Consider the following 26,848-nt stretch of genomic DNA (forward strand, 5'->3'; position numbering starts at 1 on the left):
CAGGTGCAGTTATAACCACTTTAAATCGTTGAGGTAAATCTATCATCTTAAAAGCTTATAGTTACAGGTGACACAAGGAGGACAAGTCCATGGAGACCTCAAAGGCCTGAGATCATCACCATATTTTGATGGATGCCAGAAAGGGGAACTTCTGTGTCTGCAGTTAATTCTTAAAATACATGAATGTTCTGTACATGCAAATTATGTGCTTGTAAACGCATGAGGGGGCGTCATAATACCCTGATGTTATAAAAGCAATCTAGAGTGTATTTTGGGTAGAGATGTACAACTGATGTTTTGCAGTTTACACCTCTCCACGCTGCGTGCATTCATTAAAATCAATTGTTTGAACGACCTCTTCTGGACCATCATTGTTTTACTCTCGTCCTCAATTTCGAACCCGTAACACCAGGCACAAGAACTCACACAACTATATAAACACAGACACACAAGGGGAAATCTAATAAATAATCAAGGAACTAAACGGGGAATATAAGAAACTCAAAACAGGATAACTAGACACTAAAGAATAACTTAAAACTAACAAAGTGAACTTATACAAAACACAAAAGGACAAAAACCCCAGAAAACTCAGAAAGCTGGGTCAAAAGACCCAGGACCATGACAGAAAGTGTCTGGTTAAATGTACTGAAAGGTGTTAAACAACAAGTGCTGCTGGAAGAGTTTTCATGAAGAGAACATTAACACTGTGAATGAGGGATGGACTTTGATTCAGTTTGACACAATCTGTTTTTCTTTCACTTTGAATAAATGTTTTTGTGGGACTGAGGATACATTTGTTTACATTTGGAAGTTTGATGTCATCTGTTCCTCTTGTTTCTATCTTAAAACATGATGAAAAATCTGTTCAAAACAGAAATAAATAGAATTGAATTTCTGACAGCAGTAAATAAAAATGTCCCTGAGCTCAGTATGTTTGTGACTCTGAGATGGAGGTGAAATCTGTGAACCTGGGCTGTGGTTTACTGCTCTCTTCCTGTCACAAACACTGTTTGACATCTGTTCATCTGTTGGTTTTTGTTCAGGCTGCAGGGATCATTTCTCACTGTGGGTATCAAGCTTAGCACAGAAGCAATAGTAGGTGGCTGAATGATTTAATTTAATTTCCTTAATCTCTAACTCCCAGCCTTTCCCTTTATTTACAGCTGTGAAAGTACTGTTCTCCAAATCAGGTAGAGCTTCACCACTATCTCTATGAAAAACAAAAATAAATTTGAATGTTTCATTTTCTTTCTTCTGGTACCAGAATACATAGGGAAAACCGCTATAACACTGTTCAGTCCCTCCACAGCTGAAGGAGACACTTTCTCCAACTCTCCTGGTCAATGTTAAATCGTCCTGAATCAGCTGTTCTGCTGCCATGGTAACCAGTGCTGTAGAGACACAGACAGATAGATGAAGGTTAGTGTGACAGTGTTTGTTACAGGTTGACTTTGTTGGCTCCTGATTGGCTGGAAACACTCACCTGAACACAGACAGCACAGAGCAGCAGCTGGGAGGAAAAGCATTTTGTGCAGTGGTGTTTCCTCTGGTGAACCTGGGGAGAAGTGGCGCTCTGATGCAGCTGAGGCCAAACAAGGACGAGCTGTGAGATCAGACGAGGGCCACGTGGTTTCTAACAGGTCCTCAAAGCTCCCATCAGCCCCTGCGGCCCACAGATAAGACTGCTGCTGCTGATTGACAGCTCAGCTGAAGCTGCTGTGTGTTTTCATCGTCTTCATTTCAATCTGACAGCAGATCCAAAAATCTGGGTCACATGATGCAGAAACACTCAAACACATTCATGTTCCCACAAACACATTCAGGTTGCTGTGAATTTAGTAACACACACTGTTATCTGTTGTTTAACAGCTGTGATGAAAACACTGAATATACAAATATAAAAAAAAGCGGGAAAAAAAATCCCTTAAAAGTTCATACATTGTTTTTTACAAACAGTAGATTTGAAAAATAAAATCATATATAACATCATTTACAGTAAAAATCTTATTTTATAACAAACTCATGTGGTTCAGTTGTGTGTTTAAAATATGTGCACACTGTGGTTCTTTCCCACATCTTCTAATGTGTTTTGTTCCAAGCTGGTTTCAGACTGAAGGATTCATTAAACCCTTTTTAAGAATCATTCAAAATGATGATCATCAATTATAATATCTATAAACAGTAATAAAAACAGGGCTGTGTTTTACGTCAGCTTCAGCTTCATTTATTTGTACCCATGGTTAGATTTCATTTGCAGTAGGCAGTCATCCACCTTTACATACACATTTACACAACAGTACAAAAGTACTTTTTGATTCATGAGCAGCTCCTTCAGTGGGAGACTGCGGCACCCACGGTGTGGGACGAAGAGATTTCGCAGGTCTTTCCTCCCCACTGCTGTCAGACTCCACAACAAAGACTTTAACTGATCAAACACACACATCCACAAATGTGCAATAATCTTTTCTGGCATCGTTGTATTTTTACTCAGTTGTATATAGCATTTGTATTCTATTTTTATCTTATTGTATATTTTATTCTATTTTATTCTACTGTATATAGTATTTTATTCTATTCTGTACAGTTGTGTACTATATTTATTCTTATTTTATTTTATTCTAACTTTTGCTTCATAACTTTTGCACTGTCCACTTCCTGCTGTGACAAAACAAATTTCCCACCTGTGGGACTAATAAAGGTTATCTTATCTTATCTTATCTTATGAAAGAGAAATAAGAAAAATGTTGCCTTTGTATCATCTCTGATATAGAAGGTATCATTTGAAGATGTGAGTGAAGGACACAAATATTTTGATCTGGTGTTGTTCTACATTTTCGGACTAAAAGACAGAAGGAAGAAAGTGAAAGTGACTGTGCGAGGGGTTGAAGTCATGAAGTAAAGTGGAGGCCGCTGACTGCTGTTACTTTCTGCTGTACAGGTTAAACAGGGACTCACAGTCAGCCTGCTAGAACATTTGGATGAAGAGAAAAAGGAGGAAAAAGACTTTGAGGGAAAAATCCAATAAGATCAGCATGTTTTGAATGTGGGAATACAACAGTTTCCTCCACCATGACACACACTGGAGCCTCTTTTTGCTCACAGCTTCACTGTTTGTCTCAAAGTTCAGTTTGGAGGCCAAAATTGTTCCAACACATTTGTAAGTTTGCACTAATTTCACTGTGTGAGCCTTAATGGATGTAATCAAAGAATCAGTCAGTGAAATATGAAGCTGTGCTGGAAGTTTGGAGGAGAAAAGTGTCTCAGTGAGTTTAATGAGGTGAACACATGAATACAGAGCACTGACTGAGACGTACAGACTCCTTTAATGAGTCGCACACATTTTTTTGTGACTTCATTAAATGTCAAAGTCAAAAATGACACCTAACAACACACAACAAGCTGCGACCACATTATTGTCTGTTTGCTGTTTTTGTGCTTTGTTTCCTGTTATGATAGCAGGCATACAGCCATGTTCTCAATGTCTCAGCTATCATTGATTATTTCTGCTTTTCCTCTTCTATTAGGCACTTCAACTCAATGAATGACACACAGAAAGATTTCATGACTGTGTTCTTCAAAATAAGGAGAATATGTTATCTGCATCTGAATGACTCATGTTGCCTTGTTTCTACTTTGTTTGGATATTTCTGCTTTTTGGAAACGATTTTCTGAATCATTCAGTAGTTTTTGTAATAATAATGACATTTAGCAACACTTCAAAATGATTCTCCAACATTTGCTGTTCAGACTTGATCTGTTCTTACGTGTGTGATATCCAGAATGAAAAACTCAGCTCAGGTAATAAAATGGGAGCTGAGCAGACTGCAGGGGCTTCATGGTCTCTCCTTTGATTCCATTAAAGTTCATTTGTCAGCTCTGAGTTGAGGATTTGAGCTGTTTCTCTCACAGGTGAAGAACACAGATCCTTCCTGGAATCATTCTTTAAGCAGAGTTCATGCTTGTAACTGTCATTGTGTTATTAAAGTGAAAAGCCACAGCTAACGGTGTGGAGGCTGCAGAGCAGAAACCCACACAGCCCGTCTGCTGCAGGAGAGCAAGTTTGGATACAGTCAGTTTGTGCTTCACTCACACGGGTTGTTGTTTATCACACAATGAAAGTAGAATCAAATTCTTCATCTTGAAATCTTTATTATTCACACTTACAAACACAACTACACTGTTTGACATTTGAAAATCAACCAAAAACAAATCAAACAGAAAACTTGTGATAAAAATATACCTGATGATTTTTGTTACTACAATAAAAGTCACAATAAGTACAAAAAGAATTCTAACTCAGAGTAACAATACATGTAAAGATGTATTTATTTCAGATGATCTTCTAACTATTGAATAAAAAGGCAAAATAAGCACAACACATCATAACTAACATTTGTGATACTGATCAAAGTGATGAATGAGATGAATTGATGAGATTTGATGGTGAGAAAAGGCGAGCAGAAAACAGTCAGTCAGCATGTGTGCAGTTGGTGGACGCTCCCTTGTTTGTGAGGATCATCAGCAGAGAGAGTCCACAGCAGTACACCAGACTCTTCACTATCAGCACTGTGTACAGCAGGCAGAGCAGCTTCACCCTGCACTGAGACTGGAAGGACACTGAAGGACAGACAGACACAAAGAGACAGACAGACAGTCGGGTTATTCCTCTCAGATCAAGGAGAAAAAGTCCAAATAGAAACAGTCACAGCTTCTTCTTCAAGTGGATGAATTGATGTAGTGTTTGTGTCCACTTGGGGGCAGAAGAACTCCACAAGCAGCTAACAAACTGATCTCTGACATATTATGGTCTGTCTGCTGTTTGGTGCTGAGCAGCTAGTGTACAGTGGCTTTATCAGAGCTTGTTGGATGAAGATTTGATCAATTAGTGACACTTTAAGTCCCTAAACTTGTTCCAGCTCCCTCATTGGACATTGGAGCTGTCCATGCAGAGAGGCAGCAGGTGATCTTACAGTCAGCTGGCTGCAGAGCTGGCAGGTCTGCTGGCTCTCTCTCTGGAGGACAGGAGGCTGCTGGAGCTGGAACCTCTGAAACAGAAAAGGAGTCAAATGTTTGGAGCTGCAGTGAGAAATGTCAGTCCTCTGCTCCTCTGCTCTCTTTGACAGCATCTCCACATGAAGCTGAATCACTGCTGAACACAGTCACCAAGCCTTCATTACCTTGTTGTGTTTGGGCCTCCACTGTGCCCCCCTTGTGCTTCACATAGCAGTTACATTTATATGTGCTGTTCTGATGGATCAGTAAGATGGAGGCGTTGCGTCCTGACTCTCTGAGCTCCAGCTCCTCCGGTTCTCTGCCGTTCTTCTTCTGTCTTTTACATGACAGCTGGACCAGAGGAGGAAACATGGCTGGGGGCACACACAGCAGGGAGCTGTTCACATCCACGTGGACTCTGGGTCCTGCTGGTTGAACAACACAGAGATTATGTTCTGTTGTTTCCTTTTATTAGTTTTAAAAGAAATAACTGAAAACATAAATGGTGGTGTTGTGGTTAGCGCTGTAGCCTCAACGCAAGAAGGTTGTGTCTTCAGACCTGCTGGTCGGGTGGGGCTCTGCTGTGTGTTTGCATGAACTCTCGGTGCCTGTGTCGTTCTTTTCTGGTTTCCATCTACAATCCAAAGACAAGTTTGTTCAGTTAACTGGTGATTGTGAATATTCTGTAGGTGTGACTGTGAGTATCACTGGTTCTCTGTTCTGTCCTGTGATGGACTCATAGTGTGTTAGTGATGTTCCCTCTTTTGTGCACTACCAGCTTGAACAAACTCTTATAGTTAATGTAATAATTATAACAACGACATTTAATATCATATAACTTTATAAAATATTTAAAACTTCAGTTTAAATACTGAGAGCGTGGAGATGACATCTTAAACATTCAATATTACATACATACATAAGATTAACACAGAAATACAGTCTTATTAGTTTCGTTTTTATGTATGTACTGAAACATGTTTATGATATTTTTTTCAAATATGTAAAGTTTAAAGCAAATATAACTTGATGTAACAGACTTGATAACATTCTTTAAATTATATTGAAATGCTTGCAGTGTCTGACACTATTATTGAGATCCAACATTTACCCAATAATATTTTTCCAAATATATTTAATTTGGTCAAATATGATTAAAGTAAATGCAAACTGTCCATCAGAATAGAAACACTTTAGTTGGCACCATTATATTAATTAATTCATGTTCATAAGATTTTGATGCGAGCAGTCGCAGCGGCCCGGTGCTCTCCATATGCATATATATGTGTGTATATGTGTATGTATATAACGTGTGTGTATCTTTTTGGTGTGTAGATGCCTGTTTTACTTTGTGGATATTTATGTTAGTGTAAAGAATCTAAATGTAAATCTACATGCTGCCAATGGAGAGATGCCAAAGTGTGTTTTGTTAATCTTGTAACAGTGACAATAAAGATTCTATTCTATTCTTTTCTATTCTATATGTAAAGTTAAAATATTTTTCATTACCTGTTAAATTGACATTTTTTTTTATTTTATTAAAAATATTCTTAAATAATATATTAACTTAACCATTAAATATTTATTCTTTTCATAAACCACATATATATTGGTATTAATTCATTACTTGCTAACTTAACATTATGTACATGAATTATTTTTACAATAATTATTTAAAAGTATGACTTTTAACTGACATATTCATGTATTTTTAATACTTTCTGAATTAACATATTTCTCAATGTTATTATTTAAACATACACAATCGCTCTGATTTCCTTGTACATTTTAATACAAAAATGATTATTTTTAATGTCAAATAGGATCTTTTGTTGAAAAACCAGCAGATGGTGCAGAATTACTGAGATGCTCAAATCCTAAATATTTGTAACATCACTAATATTTGCAGAAATAAAGAATAACTTTAGTTCTTCAGTGAGATTTCAACATGTTTTCAGAGATTATTGAGCTTTTCTTATGTAACAATGGCTGCAGATGAATTCTCTACTAATGATGAAAAAACTAACATGTAAAGCCTGAAGCAGCAGAAACTGACTTTAAACACATTTTCAGCTTCTACAATAAAACAACTGAAGGAAAATAAATGTTTATTCTTACCTGTTACAGACAGTTTAGTTCCAGAGCCAAAGATGAGGTGGCTCCATGTGTATCCTCCCACAGTGAGAAAGACTAATACAAAAACCTGTCTGCTGCTGAATGTGTCAGGGGTGATTCTAGGCTCAAACTTTTAGGGGGGCTCAGCTCCCATTCATAATGTCATGCATCTGAAACCTTGTAATTAATAAAGGGAATAATATTGTTTACAAATGTAAACAACCGTTTTCACATTTGCAATACTCAATTCAATTAGGTGGGCATCACAACATTACCTTCAAAAGCAACCATAAGCAAGTATAAGAATTTATAAGAATAATTCAGAGTGAATAATCAAATACTTTAGTTATCTAACCCAAAGCAAAGGCTCAGTCATTAAAGTATTTAAGGAAGTATTTGTGGAATAAAATGTGAAACATTCACTACATTGTTTTAGTCTCTTAGCCACATAGATGCAGTCTGATCATCCAGCACTTAAAGTAGAACTATTCAGTGCAGACACTGGAAAATCCCTGTGTCACTTCATCAACCTGTACAAAAAGCAAACTGGTAATAGAGTTGTTTTATATCAAAGGTTTTGAATTCACACAAAGTCTCCCTTTATTATGCAGACTCAGCACAGAGCATCATGTACACCAGAATACATTTGTAGTCTGTCACATCAATACAGTGGCAGCTATCCTCGTTAGCCATAATCGTCAAAAACAAAAAACAACTACATGAAAAAAATACACGTGCTCTTTGGCTCACAACTCGTGATAATGGAACAGGACATAAAGTCACAGTAAGCAAAAGAAGCGTAGTAATTGCTTACGGAGGTTGCTTCTTCGACATCTTTAAGAGTTCTGAACAAATGTCTGTCCTCTCCAGAACATCGTATGTATACAAAAGCTCGTTGCAATTTCTTATCTGGTGCACGTCTTTTATTTTGACAGCTAATCCGCACCTGTGGACCACTTATGTGCAGCCCTGACTATAAAGTCATATAACTCTGAAGACAAATATTTGTGGAGAGTTCACAGAATCCAGTTGGAATAAACAACAACAGAATGATGACTGATACAGCTGCATTAATATTGACCTGCAGCTAGTATTCAATAGGCTAAACCCCCGATGTTTCAAGAGTCTAACAACACCTCTGGATTTACCTGATCCTTTTTTGAAACTGTTGAAATTAGCCAAGGATGGGTTACGGTCATGTTGTTAAGGCCAATGCTAACTAATAAGTGCTGAGTGAAAGGGTAATTGATTTTATTTGGATGTCTTACTATCTCAGTAAGACAGAGGAAATATTGGCTAAAAGTTAGGTGGCTGTGATTTAGGAAGAGGTAGATTGGGTCATTTACTACTCTAAAACTTGATTGTTTGAGTCCCAGCTTTTTCAGTCCATAAGCCGAAATGTCCTTAGGGGAAAGACTCATGCATTATAGAAAGCATTTAGAAAGCATTTAAGGTATTGAACAATAAATGTATAAAAGATGGATAGCGTGGCTCCACTTCCTCCCATTGTACAAAAGTGAAACCAAAATTTTCCCTCCATATGCGCTCCCATTTTTGGAATCAGATTCTAAACTTTTGCCTAGGCACCCATGGATGACACCATGGACACGTCCCTCTACACGCCCACTATACAGCCCAGCTGCTCCAGTTTTAACATGTTGGTGCTTTCACTGTGACTGATGGCTTGTTAAATTTAGGTAAATGCATCCATATCACTATATTTACAAATGCATAGATCTTAACATCCCATAATTCTCTCAACATCAAACATTTTTCTGTGGCTCCTATTGTTCATGTGTTAGCTAGATTAACAGTTAGCACACATATTATGGTAGATAGCAATTTTACAAACCTGTGTTGCTCTAAGCCAATATTTTTCTAATGGACAGTCACTGATTAGGTTTTGTCATCCAAGACATCAACTGTACACCACAGCTCCAGGGTTACAGTAGTATAAATACTTACTTTTTTTTCCTTTTTACATTTTAATTAACAAAATGAAAATTAAACAGCTTTATATACTTTTATATTTCTATATAAATTAAACTTTGATGAAACTAATAAAATGTTATATATATATATATATATATATATATATATATATATATGTATGTATATGTATATATATATATATATATATATATGTATATATATATATATATATATATATATATATATATATATATATATATATATATATATATATATATATATATATATATATATATCAAAAAATATACTAAATATTTCAAGAATGTAATTTGTTCTTTTCAACCCAAAATCTGTGTTATTGTCAACAGATACAGTCACTGTGGGGAAAAATGAGTAACGGTGACCATCACGGCCAGGCTGGATCTTGATTCCTGTGTCCAGTAGTTTGTAGAAACGTCCTTACTTTCATCACAGTTGTCCGAGGTGAGATGTTCTGCAGATGTTCTGACCCATAGTCAGAAACATCTGGAGGACCAAAGTTCATCACATGGATCAAGCAGGACTCACCAGCAGCTCCTTCAGCGGGAGGGACCTCCACCTGTTCAAGAAGGTGAACAAACCAGCATTTTATGAACAGTGATAATGACCTTCACTTTGTGTGCAAAGCAGCACTTCACATAATCCTCAGATTACAGTCTCTGAACATAATGGTAAATGATTCTTATATAGCGCTTTTCTACTCTGAGCACTCAAAGCGCATTACACAACTTGCTTCATTCACGCATTCACACCAACACTTTTTTCTGTGCTTTCTGTCTAAAATTCACACATTCATACTCTGAAGGATGCATTGGAGAGCAACACGGGGTTAGTATCCTGCCCAAGGATATTTGGCATGCAGACTGGAGCAGACTGGGATCGAACCACCAATGGATAGTAGGTTACCTCATGCAAATGCAAAGAGTTAAATGATTACTTCACCAAAGGCAAGTTTTTACAGTTTGGGTTTGGCATGGCACAACTTATAACTAGGTAATGTTTGCAGAACTTATTTTATTTTCAAAAATAGCAACTTTTATGCAGCTCTCATTTCACTCCTTCATTTCACTGACCATGTTTGAACAAACAGCAAGCAACTTTCCTTGATCATAACCAATAGTATAAACACAGATTGATTGATGCCTAAATGAATGAATAGTGTTATTACATCATTATTATTTATTCCTTCATTTGGTTAGACAGGGTCCGCCAATTTTTGCTCCAGCGCTTCCATGTCTGTGACTGTCAGGAGGGGAAAAAAGCACCCTCAGGTAATACTCCAGCAAGTGGTCCATCAAGTTGTTTGAGGAGAGACTGTAGCATTGACGGTGAGCCTCTGAGCCTCCTTAATGTCTTCCAGGAGGATTAGATGCTGGTATGGTGACTTGTACAAGTTATCTTGGAATTGGTTGTGAAACCACAGGTGAAGGAGTTTAGTGTGGTGGCGGCTGAACAAATGGATGAGTGATGTTCAAGTCGGGAGTTTCACTTGAATGTTTGTTGTACATTGCTGATGGGGGTGAGGTCTCTGGCTGTTCTGCAGCATTGTGCCAATCCTCTTTGGAGCGCGACTTAAAACGAATGAAAAAATGCCTTTAAAAAAACAAAAGAAAACCCAAACACATTATTTAGCTACAGCTTAGTGCTGCAAGCTAAAACATTAAATGTACAGCCCTGCATCAAAAAGAGTCAAAAAACAGATTTTTAAAAGTCAGAAAGTTAAATATTGCTATTTTAAGATCATATCAGAACCTGGTGATGTCAGGATTTGTGTCATGTGGAGGCGAGGAGGAAAAGAACCAAAACGCAGGACTCGCAGGTAGGTGAAGACTGGTGATTTATTGTGATGAGCGGATGAACAGGACTTGAAATGGAGGACTGACAGAACTGAAAAAGCTGGCTGAACTGAAAAAAGGCGGAACAACAACATAACATCAACATCAATGACACGACGATGAACTGATGGAAACTGAGGACTTAAATACACGCTGGATGATGAGTGATTAGAAAGTACACAGCTGAACTTAATCTGACTAATGATACATGGAAATAACTGGAACACAAAACACAGGCAATATGCTGGAACAGAAAACAGGAAGTGAGAAACATGAATGTGGGAAATAAACTGAACCTGACAAAACAGAAAACACTGGGTCAACGACCCAGGAAACCTGACAGGTGACCAAAAATGGTCTGCTAAAGATACTGTCAATTAATTTTTGTTTCTAATAATATCCACAATAAATTGTTTTTACCTAATTTTCTGCTTCTATTTTCCGAATCTGCTTCCAGAATCCGACTCAGTCTGCAGATTAGAGGTTGCTTCGGACCTCTGCAGTTTGTTCCTGGTATTTTCATAGTTTCCTGTAAATACTTGATATACACACACGGACAAATTGTTGTCAGGGATAATTACAGCGGAAATTCTGGTTATACTGTCATATTGTATCATTAAAGACAGAACAGGGCTAACTTCAGTGGCAAAAGCACCATTTTCTACTTTAATTATTCAACTAATACAACATATGTTTAGACAGATTTGAAATAAAGTAAGCTGATCCAATGGATAGCTGAAAAAGGCATTACAGTTTTTAAAGACCTGACACAGTGCTTTGACAATTTTGCAATCCTGTAAAATGTTTTTTCACAATAAGACGTTTTCTCACTACAGGCATATTCTCTTTTCTTTTTTCCTCCCAAATTCTTTGCCTCTCATAGACGCACTTGAGAATTTTTTCCCCAGGTTTCAGAGGCCACTGGACAATGTTTTTCAGTTTTCACAGGAAGGTTTCAAATGGGAAGCAGGAAATACCGTCCAAAGGGCCAAACTGTCGTGCATCTTGAGCAAGACGTATTAAAAAATGTAAATTAGAGCCAACAAATTCAAGACAATAAGTAACACCAAAACCTTTCCCAAAAAATGATGTAACCTGAACAGACTTAGAAGAATTCTTATAGATAGAGATAAAAGTATAAAGTGTCCATACATGTAGCTTGGTATTTTATTAAATAGAACAAATGGGCCTGTGTTAAGCAAAAATGGTCTCAATTCAGTTGCTTTCCACATGCTAATTTCAAGGGGAGACCTTGGTTCCTTGCAAAACTTTTGGGCAAATATTGCCTGACACAAACCATGAATGATGTAATCACAGTGGAATTTTCATAGACTGTCTGCATTTTCAGGGACCTTTAAACCAAAGATCAATAAGCTTGCAATTACCCCTAGAGAGGTGTGGATATAGTCCACCACAAGATCTGAGACTTAATCCCACACCCAGCTGAGAAAGGAGCAGGCACAAAATTCAGACAAATCCAAGACAAAATTAATCTAATTAAAATAACTGTGCATGCACAAATCAGGAATCAGTGAACATAGATCTTTAGAACCACAGCCAAATAACAATAATTTCCTTTTAAAAAAATAAATGTGTAGATTCTAGCTATTACAGAAAGACACTCTGGCAAACTAACATTAACACAGATTAAAAACAGAGGGCCACAGTAATCACGGTAAGAGCAATCGGCACTGTGGGCCTGACAAGATCATTCACTTCCCTTTAAATAATCTGTTTCCCATGTGTTGGGAGCACGTATCGCAGCCAGAGACAGATATTACAGTCAGCACACTATTTATGATGTTCTTAAGTTCCCAGTAAAAAAATAAAACAAAAAAACCCAAAACAAAACAAAAAGACAAAATAACAAAATGTAAAAAAAAAAATGTTAGGTTCGCTAGTTCAGATCAATGACTGTAGAAAACATGGATGACGCGACTACGCCTCCTCCCATTGTGCAAAAATGAAGCCAAAATCCACCCCTTGTGGAGGCTGCCATCTTGCATTTTTGGAGCCAGAGTCTGCGCAGTAGTGACTTGAGGTGGAGCGACTGTGTAACGCTCCCGCCCACAACCCGCTAGACGTGACCGCAAACACGCTCCCCTACACTTTTTACGTAGCCCGGTTGCTCCAGTTTTTTGTTGGTTTAGCGCGACTGACGACTCGTTCAATCAAGGTAAATACAACAATGTGACTGTTATGAAAAAGACACACAGCTTATTAGCTTATAGTTCTACAACATCTAAAATCACTCTGTTGTCAGTTCGCTTGCTAGAATAGCCGCTAGCATATGCAATGTGTTGGGGGCTTGTTGCTAGCTAGTTAGCGATGCTACACACCTGTTACTCTAATAGTCTGTATTATTGAATGATTCAGCACTCCTTAGGATCTGTTTCCTTTTTTAGACAGCGATGAGATCAGCTGCTCACTCCACAGAGGCCCAGAGTTACTGTTAATGTAATGCTGTCCTTGGAGATTTTAACATTTAAGACTGTGAGTGTAATGGATCTTGTATGTAATGTAATCGAATTACTTTATGGTAAATAACACACTATCTGCAAAAAACTGTGAAAGAATTTCAGATCACAAGTTTGAAGTTCAACATACAAGTGATGACCTTTGACCTTCATTAGGTTTTATTTGATTGTGTTAGAGAAAATCTCATGTGCTCTTCATGGAGCTGAGTACATCAAGTGTTTAAAACAGAAGCTGTGCAGGTCTGAGATCAGCAGCTTTGTGAAACACCAAAAAGCTCCTGTTAATCCTTTTGACTTTTTGTCTTTAACTTTATCAATAAAACAGCTGCAGCTTTCACTGACAGCACATGTGGTACTTAAACCTTTGTACTGTTTTCATCAGTTCATTTTGCAGTTAACATGTGAACATGTTGGATGATCTGTCTGCTGTCACTGGATCGTGCTGAGGTCTGAATCTGAGGGGAGCTCCTGTATTCACAAAGAGAACACAACCATCACAAACTCAAATATAAATTTTATCCCTAAAAATTGAAATAAAGGCTGCAAAGTAGCTGAAGCAGAGTGCAGCCTGTTACTTTTACAGTATAATACTTGTAATAAAAGTACAGTAATGATAATTAGTGTCTGAGTAGCCCGGGGCGTTTCTCATGATTTCTTTAGTCAGGGTATTCACCTGCACAGATTAGCTAAACGAACCCTGGCAGCCGAGTGCTTATCTTAGCTAGCTAGGTCTCAGGACCGAGCTAAGGACGGTAGTTACGGATTAGCTTACAAACACGTTTAACTTACCGAAAAAGTGCAGCGGGGCCTCGGGTCCTTCTGTCGGGTAGTCCAGTTTACTGAAGAACACCTCAGTCTGTCAGGTTAAAACAGTCGGTCGTGTTTTCGTAACTCTCAGAGCCTCCGCTGTATCTGCTATTCCCGAACAGAGATACGCAAGTTTCTCCGTAACTGCGGCTGCCAGTCAGAGCTGTTATGATGACGTTTCATCCCAATTTAACATCACTGCGGTAGGAATTAGAATCAAACTTATGGGAAATAAATCAGCATATTGAGAACTATTGATAACAAAAGAAAGACACTTTGGATTATTTTAGTCTGACCCCAGTCCCATCTGCTAACATGGAGGAGGCGGGGTTAGTGACCTATACTGCAGCCAGACAGCAGGGGGCGATAGAGACGTTTTGGCTTCATTTTTGGGGAGCTGTCGCGTCATCCATGTTTTCTACAGTCATTGGTTCAGAGACTCATCACCCATGAAGAAAGCAAGACAACAACATAAGGGAAGGCTGGCCGGAACCATGTGTGTGTATGCATGTGCTAGAATGTGTGTGTGTCTTTGTGCCACACAAAAGTGTCATCTCTTCACACACTAAGGTCAATTATTGTGTTCCACAGGGTTCAGTGCTAGGACCAATTCTGTTTACATTATACATGCTTCCCCTAGGCAGTATCATTAGAAAACATAGCATACATTTTCACTGCTATGCAGATGACACCCAGCTCTATCTGTCCATGAAGCCAGGTAACACACACCAATTAGTTAAACTGCAGGAATGTCTTAAAGACATAAAGACCTGGATGGCCGCTAACTTTCTGCTTCTTAATTCAGATAAACTGAGGTTATTGTACTCGGCCCTGAAAATCTTAGAAATATGGTATCTAACCAGATTCTTACTCTGGATGGCATTACCTTGGCCTCCAGTAATGCTGTGAGGAACCTTGGAGTCATTTTTGACCAGGACATGTCCTTCAACGCACATATTAAACAAATATGTAGGACTGCTTTCTTCCATTTGTGCAACATCTCTAAAATTAGAAATATCCTCTCTCAGAGTGATGCTGAAAAACTAGTTCATGCATTTATTACTTCCAGGCTGGACTACTGTAATTCATTATTATCAGGATGTCCAAAAAACTCGCTGAAAAGCCTTCAGTTAATCCAAAATGCTGCAGCAAGAGTCCTGACAGGGACTAGAAAGAGAGAGCAGATTTCTCCTGTTTTGGCTTCCCTTCATTGGCTTCCTGTTAAATCCAGAATTGAATTCAAAATCCTGCTCCTCACATACAAGCAGTGTTGGGAAGGTTACTTTTAAAATGTATTCCATTACAGAATACCGAATACATGCCCCAAGATGTATTCTGTAACGTATTCCGTTACGTTACTCAGTGAGGGTAACGTATTCTGAATACTTTGGATTACTTAATATATTATCATGCTGTTTACAACTACTGCCGGGGGATTCCCATGATCCACTGAGTTTTTCCTTTCCAGTCACCTTTCTCACTCAGTAAATGTTAATAGACCTCTCTGCATCGAATCATATCTATTATTAATCTCTGTCTCTCTTCCACAGCATGTCTTTATCCTGTTTTCCTTCTCTCACCCCAACCTGTCGCAGCAAATGTCCCCGTCCCTCCCTGAGCCTGGTTCTGTTAAAAGGGAGTTTTTCCTTCCCACTGTCGCCAAAGTGCTTGCTCATAGGGGGTCATATGATTGTTGGTTTTTTCTCTGTATCTACTGTACACAGTGTTGGGAAGGTTACTTTTAAAATGTGTTCTACTATAGATTACAGAATACATGGCCAAAAATGTATTTTGTAACGTATTCTGTTACTTTACTCAATGAGAATAATGTATTCTGAATACTTTAGATTACTTAATATATTATCATGCTTTTTACAACTACGTGAATGTACTATTGCTGTGATTTATTACTGTTACTGAAGGTCCGCGGCTCCGAACCGTAGTAAAGGGACATCTGGCTAATACGTCTGGTTCGTGTCGGGCTCGTAGCTGAAAACTAGCTTTACTTTGTTGTCTGGGTCAACTTTGCTAGCAGAGACAGAGAGAGGCGTTGAAAGGCTGCTCCAACGGAACTTATTTTTTCCAGAGGAAAACACGAACACAGTGTACAGTTGAGTCTTAATAGCTTACTTACAACTGGGCTCGTCAGGCACTCTTCTTGGCTGCAGTGGTTATTATTATATTTACATGCTTCCAGCTCCCGTTTTTGCTCCGTGACAGCTCGGACTTTTCCTTTCTCTCCCTCCCTCGCTCACAGACACATAACGTGTATGGCAGTCCATTCTCCCTGCAGCACGGACTACACTGCCCATGAGGCTACATTCTTTAGGGCCATGCCTGTAACACTCTGCCTTTTAGCTTAGCACAACAACAACAACAAAAAGGCGCTCTCTCACCCAGGAAACACGCAGAGAGAGAGAGCGTCACCCTGTAACCATGGCAACCGTAACGCTGCCGCCTGGAACAACAGAGCGTAGCTGTCAAACAAACCCAAACAGTCCTGACCCGCGACAATATGAAACAGGAAAGTACCGCCGTGTAATCCATTTATTTCAACAAAGTAACTGTATTCTGAATACCACCTTTTTAAACGGTAACTGTAACGGAATACAGTTACTCATATTTTGTATTCTAAATACGTAACGGCGGTACATGTATTCCGTTACTCCCCAACACTGCATACAAGGTCTTAAATAATCAGGCCCCATCTTATCTTAATGACCTTGTAGTACCATATCACCCTATTAGAGCACTTCGCTCTCGCATTGCAGGCTTACTTGTTGTTCCTAGAGTATTTAAAAGTAGAATGGGAGGCAGAGCCTTCAGTTTTCAGGCCCCTCTTCTATGGAACCAGCTTCCAGTTTGGATTCAGGAGACAGACACTATCTCTACTTTCAAGATTAGGCTTAAAACTTTCCTTTTTGCTATAGTTAGGACTGGACCAGGTGACCCTGAATCCTTCCTTAGTTATGCTGCAATAGACGTAGGCTGCCGGGGGATTCCCATGATCCACTGAGTTTTTCCTTTCCAGTCACCTTTCTCACTCAGTAAATGTTAATAGACCTCTCTGCATCGAATCATATCTGTTATTAATCTCTGTCTCTCTTCCACAGCATGTCTTTATCCTGTTTTCCTTCTCTCACCCCAACCTGTCGCAGCAAATGTCCCCGTCCCTCCCTGAGCCTGGTTCTGTTAAAAGGGAGTTTTTCCTTCCCACTGTCGCCAAAGTGCTTGCTCATAGGGGGTCATATGATTGTTGGTTTTTTCTCTGTATCTACTGTACACAGTGTTGGGAAGGTTACTTTTAAAATGTGTTCTACTATAGATTACAGAATACATGGCCAAAAATGTATTTTGTAACGTATTCTGTTACTTTACTCAATGAGAATAATGTATTCTGAATACTTTAGATTACTTAATATATTATCATGCTTTTTACAACTATGTGAATGTACTATTGCTGTGTGATTTATTACTGTTACTGAAGGTCCGCGGCTCCGAACCGTAGTAAAGGGACCTCTGGCTAATATGTCGGGTTCGTGTCGGGCTCGTAGCCGAAAAATAGCTTTACTTTGTTGTCTGGGTCAACTTTCCTTGCGAGAGACAGAGAGAGGCGTTGAAAGGCTGCACAAACTGAACTTATTGTTTCGGAGGAAAACACGAACACAGTGTACAGTCGAGTCTTAATAGCTTACTTACAACTGGGCTCGTCAGGCACTCTTCTTGGCTGCGGTGGTTATTATTATATTTACATGCTTCCAGCTCCCGTTTCTGCTCGATGACAGCTCGGACTTTTCCACTCGTCTTTTTCTCCCTCCCTCGCTCACAGACACATAACGTGTATGGCAGTCCATTCTCCCTGCAGCACGGATTACACTGCCCATGAGGCTACATTCTTTAGAGCTATGCCTGTAGCATTCTGCCTATTAACTTTGCACAACAACAACAAAAAGGCGCTCTCTCACCCAGGAAACACACAGTCGCAGAGAGAGAGAGCGTCACCCTGTAACCATGGCAACCGTAACGCTGCCTCCTGGAACAACAGAACGTAGCTGTCAAACAAAACCCAAACAGTCCTGACCCGCCACAATACGAAACAGGAAAATACCGCCATGTAATCCATTTATTTCAACAAAGTAACTGTATTCTGAATACCACCCTTTTAAACGGTAACTGTAACGGAATACAGTTACTCATATTTTGTATTTTAAATACGTAACGGTGGTACATGTATTCCGTTACTCCCCAACACTGACTGTAGAAGAAGAAGAAGAAGAAGAAGAAGAATAGAATAATCCTTTAATTGTCCCACAAGGGGAAATTTGGTTGTAACAGCAACCAGAAAGACACATATACAACAAACAGTACACAGGACACAGAACAGAAACATACACAATTTTTTTTTACATATTTACATTTTTACATTAAGGACAATGGTTACTATAAACAGAGTACTGTACAGTTATTAAGTTAAATAAAATTAAATACAGATAAGAGGCAAACCCTGGTTATAGTGTGAATCGGTTGATTAAATTATTGCAGTTACAGCGCAGATGTAAACATCTGCGTTTGTTGGGAGCAGTTCTGATTGTACAGTCTGACAGCTGCAGGGAGGAAGGACCTCCTTCATGCATCTAGGATGCAGCAGTCTCTCATTGAAGGAGCTCTGCAGTTCAGCAACATTTACATGCATGGGGTGGGAGACTCTGTCCATCAGAGATGTTATTTTGGCCAGAGTCCTTCTGTTTCCCACCACCTGCACTGGGTCCAGGGTGCATCCCAGAACAGAGCTGGCCTTCCTGATGAGTTTATCCAACCTCTTCCTCTCAACTGCCGATAAACCGCTGCTCCAACATACCACACTGTAAAAAATGACAGATACCACCACAGAGTCATAGAAGGTCTTTAAAAGTGCTCCCTGTACTCCAAATGACCTCAGCCGCCTCAGCAGGTAGAGTCTGCTCTGACCCTTCCTGTAAAGAGCATCAGTGTTGTGGCTTCAGTCTAGCTTATTATTCAGGTGAACACCCAGGTACCTATAAGAGTCCACTATCTCAATGTCCACTCCCTGGATGTTCACCGGTGTCAGTGTGGTGGGTCTGCGTCTCCGGAAACCCACCACCAACTCCTTGGTTTTCCCGGCATTGATCAGCAGGTGGTTCTGCTGGCACCAGTCTACAAAGTCCAGAGTCCACTGTCTGTACTCTGAGTCATCCTCACCTGTGATGAGGCCGACTATGGCAGAGTCGTCAGAGAACTTCTGTAGGTGGCAGCGTGGGGAGTTGATGGAGAAGTCTGCAGTGTAGAGGGTGAAGAGGAACGGTGCCAGCACAGTTCCCTGTGGGGCCCCCGTACTGCAGACCAGTATATCAGAGACACAGCCCTGTGACCTCACATACTGTGGACGTTCTGTGAGGTAATCCAGTATCCACTGGGACATGTGGTGGTCCACTCCTGATAGCTCCAGCTTGTCTCTCAGAAGTCGTGGCTGAATGGTGTTAAAAGCACTGGAGAAATCAAAGAACATGATCCTCACAGTGCTTCCAGGCTTCTCCAGGTGAGTCAGAGCTCGGTGCAGGAGGTAGATGATGGCGATGCTGGGAGGTGTGAAGCTGAGAGGTGTGAAGTCCTGAGATGAAGGACAGGCAGTCCCTGAAGATGAAGGAGATTGCAGCAGGGGGACGATGCTGTGGGAGGGGTGGGTCTTTGATCAAACCTATTAAAATATTTATTTAGGTCATTCACCCACCCTAAGTCTCCTGCAGCCTGGGGGGTTGGTTTTTGTCCTGAGATTGTCTTCAGGCTGTTCCAAACCCCTCTGATGTTGTCCTCTTGCAGCTGCTCTTCCAGATTCCTCCTGTAGTTTTCCTTTCCTTGCCTTATCTTCCATTTCAGCTTCTTCTGGACAACTCTCAGCTACTGTTTGTCTCCACATCTAAAGACTCTCTTCTTCTCCTTGAGGAGAGCCTTAATTTCAGGATTTATCCATGGCTTGTTGTTAGAAAAACACTGTACTTTTATGATGGGTACGGTGTTGTCCACACAGAAGTTCATGTAATCCGTAATGCAGTCTGTGATGCTGTTGAGGTCATCCTCCAGGGGGCTGCAGAGGTTGTCCCACACAGTAGAACGGAAACAGTCCCTCAGGGCCTCTTCAGTCTCTGCCGACCATTTCCTTACTGTGCGTTTCACAACTGGTTCTCTGTGTACTAGAGGTTTATACACAGGCTGGAGATGAACCAGGTTGTGATCTGAGCCCCCCAGGGGAGGGAGAGGTGATGAGCTGTATGCCTCCTTGGTGTTGGCATACAATAAGTCCAATGTTTTATTGTCTCTGGTGTGGCAGGTAACATACTGGGTGAAGGTGGGGAGAGTGGACGACAGGGAGATGTGATTAAAGTCCCCAGAGATCAGGAAAAGGGTCTGAGGGTGCTGTGTTTGGAGTCTGCTGGTTACAGTGTGCAGGACCTCACAGGCTGCTGCAGCGTTAGCAGAGGGCGGGACATACACAGCTATCATAATCACGTGTGTAAACTCTCGTGGTAGATAGTACGGTCTCATGCTAACCGCTAGCAGCTCAATGTCCTTACAGCATAGCGTCTCTTTGATAGATAAATGCCCAGAGTTACACCATCTATCGTTCACAAACACAGCCAGACCCCCTCCTCTCTTCTTACCACTCTCCGTTGTTCTGTCGGCCCGGATCAGATGAAAACCATCCATGTTTAAGTGTGAGTCAATATAAAGTACAATATAAAGCGCATTGAGGGCAACTTTTGTTGTGATTTGGCGCTATATAAATAAAATTGAATTGAATTGAATCCCCCACCCTGTATATGGCTTAATTCCTGTAACGGTCTACTATACACAAACACAGGTGAGGTCATAAATGGCAAGAAAGTTACTAAACAAGAAAACAGAACCTTCACATAGGATGTGCCTATAATAAAACACTACAGCCTCCCCCACCATTCAACAGGCTGGGGAGGGGGTCAGAAACAAAGGAATGTCTTTGATCACACAGTTTGAACTAAGACTTGAGGAGTTTGCCTTGTTAAATACTCTTAAAAGTCTTGTGCTGTATATGTAGTGAGAAGTTTTCAAAAGAGACAGTAAATTACAGAATGCTAGCAGTAGGTGATATTATTTAAATGCTGTCATGATTTTATGTGAACATTTTGTCATTTGTAAACTATACATGACATTGATTCTACATTGTAACCACATGTTCTACAAAGTGGTTTTAATTAAAAGGCAAAAATTAGTTTGTTTCTTTATTCAACTTTTTGAACAGTGGTATTTAGTAAGTACATATTCGGTGAATGCAAATTATTTGCATGGCCCCCTAAATAAAACATTATGGGTTATTCAGAACAGAACTATGCTTGGAGAAGTATTTTGCCATCAGTTGAGACAACTCCTCCACAGTAGCAGGTGCAATTTTTCGTTTTTGAGGACAGCTTTTTTTTTACCTGTCACTACGGATGGTCTGTTTGTTTTGATTGAAAGCCTCTTTTTGGGCATCTGTCTATCTTATGGCCAACCACTGACTATCAGCAAAACCCAGTGTGCAGGTTCATCTGTAACAGTCCTTGTTACGGATCAACACTGTTGCTTCTACAGGGTGGGCCATTTATATGGATACACCGTAATAACATGGGAATGATTGGTGATATTAAAGTCCTGTTTGTGGCACATTAGTATATGTGAGGGGGCAAACTCCTCAAGATGGGTGGTGACCATGGTGGCCAATTAGAAGTCGGCCATCTTGGATACAACTTTTGTTTTCTCAATGAGAAGAGGGCCATGTGACACATCAAACTTATTGGTAATGTCACAAGAAAAACAATGGTGTGCTTGGTTTCAACGTAACTTTATTCTTTCATGAGTTATTTACAAGTTTCTCTTTGTTCACAGCCATTGACATGTCGAAGAGGTTAACATGTGAGGAGCGGATCTCCCATGCTACAGTCAGCAAACTGCTTGCTAAGTTTCATGAAACTGGTTCAGTGTTGGATTTGCCAAAATGTGGACGCAAGAAAACTGTCACTAATGAACATCCCTTTGGTGGATATTAGCTACTCACAAATGGCACACTTACAAACTCCAGCTACTGCAGCATCTCAATGAGGATGACCCAGATCGGCGCACAGAATTTGGCGAATGGGCAAAACAAAAATTGGAACAGGACCCTCAGTTCACGCAGAAGATTTTGTTCAGTGATGAGACAAACTTTTATGTGAATGGTGAAGTTAACAAACAAAACCACCGCTATTGGTCTGACACTAACCCACATTGGATGGATCCCTCCAAGACTGTTGGAAAAGCAAAAGTGATGATTTGGTGTGGCATATGGGGTACAACGATAGTGGGTCCATTCTTCATCAATGGAAACCTCAAGGCCACTGGATATTTGAAATTGCTACATGATGATGTGTTTCCCTCTTTATGCACTGAAGCTGGCACGTTCCCTGAGTTTTTCCAGCAAGATGGTGCACCACCACATTATGGGTGCCAGGTCCGAGCATTCCTAGATGAACAGTTTCCTGGAAAGCGGATTGGTCGTCGTGGGCCAGTTGAATGGCCCCCTAGGTCTCCCGATCTGACCCCCTTAGACTTTTATCTTTGGGGTCATCTGAAGGCAATCGTCTATGGTGTGAAGATACGAGATGTGCAGCACCTGAAACTACGGATACTGGATGCCTGTGCTGGCATTTCTTCTGCGGTGTTGCTATCAGTGTGTGAAGAGTGGGAGAAGAGGGTTGCATTGACAATCCACCACAATGGGCAGCACATTGAACACATGTTATAAGTGGTCAGAAACTTGTAAATAACTCAGGAAAGAATAAAGTTATGTTGAAACCAAGTGTTACGCCCCACATGTAATTTTTTTTTATCTTGTTATGTATTCATCTATAGAACGCTGCATGTTATATTCTAAATCTGACTATTTTCTTAAAATCTGCCAGCAAAAAATGAACCTAAAGTTTGTAATGCAAGGATGTAATCACTTTCAAGATGGAGAAAGCATAAAGTTCGAGTCACAATTATGAATCACCTAAAGCAAAGATACACAAAACGGTTCGCTATTTTTTCGATACAAAAAAATGTTCATGCCTTTTTAATTTGTCATTTATTAAAATTATAAATATATATTTTAACTCAAAAGTACAGCTTTTAAATTTAATGTTGCTGAAACAACAAAATAATGAAAAAAATAAATCTATCTGATCGAGAAATCACTCATCTTTGGAAAAGAGAGTTACATTACATTACAGAGAAATAGCTCTTTCCAAAATAAAAGCTATACAATACCCTTCTTCTGGGTTATGTTCTCAGCAGCATATTAAACATATCAGGTCCCCATAAGGAGATTCATGTGCGTTAGCACCTGGCTCTCTACGGTAAAGTTTGTAGCATGCGTGCTTGTTGTTTTGTCTGCTTCCACTTGTCTTTGCACTGATGTCGACGTAAATGGTAAATGGTAAATGACCTGTATTTGTATAGCACTTTACTAGTCCCTAAGGACCCGAAAGCGCTTCACACATTCAGTCATCCACCCATTCACACACACATTCACACACAATGTGCAGTCGTATTTGTTTTGTTCCCACTAGTGCTGTCAGCGTTAATCTCGTTAAAATGACTTTAACACCATAACGCGGCAAATCTCCGTTGACGAGTTATCGCGGATCGCCCCGTGCGTGGGGCTGGACGGCATCAACACATTAACGAGCTAACTGCTCTAACGAATTAGTTCCCACCAATGTAATTGAGCTTTGCGTGGCACATCCGACATACTGTTTTACTTTTGTCCATCAGGGTCATACTTCACACGGAAACCAAAATAGTTCCAAACGCCAGATCTGAATGAGGGTGGGGGAGGTTCAATTTCGGGTAGAATTGAGGCAGTTGCCATGTTGCAACGAGCTTAGCTTCTGTCTCGCTAGCTTGCGCTGCGCTCACTGGATCTGCGCTAAACAGTACAGCCTAGGCGGAGTAGTCGAACGCAGATCCACGACAACATCATCAGAAGAAAAGTTGATAAAATAAATTAAACATTTTGTATTGTGTCTGTGAAGGTTCTCAGTCATCCAGGTCATCGTAGTCTAAGGAGCTTGGAAAGAAAAGCGTCTGGACTTGTTTAAGTTGCTTGAAGATGTTTCACCTCTCATCCGAGAAGCTTCTTCAGTTCTAAAGGGTCAAATGGTGGAGAGTCCCAGATTTAAACCCAGTGGGAGTTTCCCCCCAAAGAGGGACAAAGGACCCTCTGATGATCCTCTATCTAATCACATGAGCCGAGGTGTGAGTCACAATCAGCCAGGGTTTCGGGTGAGCTCATTGTGAAACCTGGCCCCACCCTATCATGTGATATCCTGAGGTCAGATGGCCCAGGATGTGAGTGGGCGTTAAGGTGTCTGGGAAGGGTTCTCAAAACTGGATTATAGATGGCAGACAGTTGGTGTCGTAAACCACCGCCTCTGTTCAAAGATGGTCGCTCACAGTGGACGTAAATGGCTTCTTTCACTCCTCTTTCAAACCATCTGTCCTCTCTGTCCAAAATGTGAACATTGGCATCCTTGAAAGAGTGACCTTTGTCCTTTAGATGCAGATGGACTGCTGAGTCTTGTCCCGTGGAGGTGGCTCTTCTATGTTGTGCCATGCGTTCATGAAGTGGCTGTTTGGTCTCTCCAATATAGAGGTCTGGGCATTCCTCGCTGCACTGTACAGCATACACCACGTTGTTAAGTTTGTGTTTTGGAGTTTTGTCATTGGGATGAACCAGTTTCTGTCTGAGTGTGTTGCCTTTCCTGGACTGCGCTGTGCACATTGAAGAGAATGGCAACCTCAACAATGAAGTTTACCGGAAGCCCACACACACGGACCAGTACCTCCTCTTTGACTCCCATCACCCTCTGGAACACAAACTTGGAGTAATTAGGACCCTACACCACCGGGCAGAACATGTTCCCTCTAAGCCTGAAGGGAAAAAGAAGGAACACACACACACGTAAAGAAAGCACTCAAAACGTGGTTATCCCAACTGGGCGTTCATTAAGTCAGCAAAGAGGCACAGAAAAGAAGATCAGACACCAGTGAGGGAGGATAAGAAGGACAGACGCAACAACATTGTCATCCCCTATGTAGCCGGTGTATCAGAGAAACTCAGGAGAGTTTTCTCCAAGCACGACATCCCAGTGTACTTCAGACCCAGCAACACACTCAGACACAAACTGGTTCACCCGAAAGACAAAACTCCAAAACACAGACTTAACAACGTGGTGTATGCTGTACAGTGCAACGAGGAATGCCCAGACCTCTACATTGGAGAGACCAAACAGCCACTTCACAAGCGCATGGCACAACATAGAAGAGCCACCTCCACAGGACAAGACTCAGTAGTTCATCTGCATCTTAAGGTCAAAGGTCACTCTTTCGAGGATGCCAATGTTCACATTTTGGACAGAGAGGACAGATGGTTTGAAAGAGGAGTGAAAGAGGCCATCTATGTCCACTGTGAGCGACCATCTTTGAACCGAGGCGGTGGTGTATGACACCAACTGTCTGCCATCTATAATCCAGTTTTGAGATCCTTCCCAGACGCCTTAACGCCCACTCACATTCTGGGCCATCTGACCTCAGGAATTCACATGATAGGGTGGGGCCAGGTTTCACAATGAGCTCACCCGAAACCTTGGCTGATTAGGTCCCACACACGCTTTCACACCTTGGCTCATGTGATTAGAGGATCACCAGGGGTCCTTTGTCCCTCTTTGGGGGGATACTCCCACTGGGTTTAAATCTGGGACTCTCGACCATTTGACCTTAGAACTGAAGAAGCTTCTCGGATGAGAGGTGAAACGTCTTCAAGCAACTTAAAGAAGTCCAGACGCTTTTCTTTGCAAACTCCTTTGACTACGATGACCTGGATGACTGAGAACCTTCACAGACATACTGTGTGGGAAGTGATCTGTGATGACCACGGAGAGGACATCGACAGGCTGGTGACACGCATTACGGACTGTATAAACTTCTGTGTAGATAACACCGCACCCACCAGGACTGTGTGGTGTATCTCCAACAATAAACCTTGGATTACCACAGAAATTAAAGTTGTCCTCAAGCAGAAGAGGAGGGCCTTCAAATCTAGAGACACGGAGGAGCTGAAAAGGGTGCAGAGAGAGCTGAGGGGACTGATAAGGAATGGGAAGGACAGCTACAGGCAGAAGATGGAGAACCAGCTTCAACGAAACAACGTTGGTGAAGTCTGGAGAGGCCTCAGAACCATCTCAGGCCACAAACGTCAGAACTCTCTGCCTGGGAGGGATGTGAGGTGGGCAAATGAACTGAATCATTTCTTCAACAGATTTGATTCATCCATGAGGCAGTCTCCAACATCGGCTGCAGACTCACCCACCCCCACTGCTGCTGTTCCACTTCTGACACCTCAGACGTTTCACACCTCCTCTATTCACCCTGCTCACTCCTCCCCACCCCCAACAACAGCATCCAATACTCACTGAACACAAGGCTCCAACCTGTCTCTCTCAACCACCCAGGTTAGAAGGGAACTGAGGAGGATTAAAGTCAGGAAAGCTGCGGGTCCAGATGGCATCAGCTCAAGAGTCGTCAGTTCCTGCGCAGACC

At 40.8% G+C, this 26,848-nt stretch overlaps 1 protein-coding gene across 1 annotated transcript in view; it reads right to left on the reverse strand.

The window, feature by feature from the left end:
- Positions 1-4,164: 4,164 nt before the first annotated feature.
- Positions 4,165-26,848, reverse strand: part of LOC134616205 (uncharacterized) — a 28,241-nt gene continuing 5,557 nt past the window's right edge. The window contains exons 4-7 of the mRNA XM_065469532.1: positions 5,555-5,629; positions 5,181-5,423; positions 4,974-5,048; positions 4,165-4,620 (exon numbers count right to left, since the gene is read on the reverse strand). Of these exons, the coding sequence (XP_065325604.1) occupies positions 4,472-4,620; positions 4,974-5,048; positions 5,181-5,423; positions 5,555-5,629 (542 nt within the window). The 3' untranslated portion in view covers positions 4,165-4,471. The remainder of the gene's footprint in view (positions 4,621-4,973; positions 5,049-5,180; positions 5,424-5,554; positions 5,630-26,848) is intronic.

This window comes from Pelmatolapia mariae, linkage group LG18 (assembly GCF_036321145.2).
Source record: "Pelmatolapia mariae isolate MD_Pm_ZW linkage group LG18, Pm_UMD_F_2, whole genome shotgun sequence".
NCBI classification, from domain to species: Eukaryota; Metazoa; Chordata; class Actinopteri; order Cichliformes; family Cichlidae; genus Pelmatolapia; species Pelmatolapia mariae.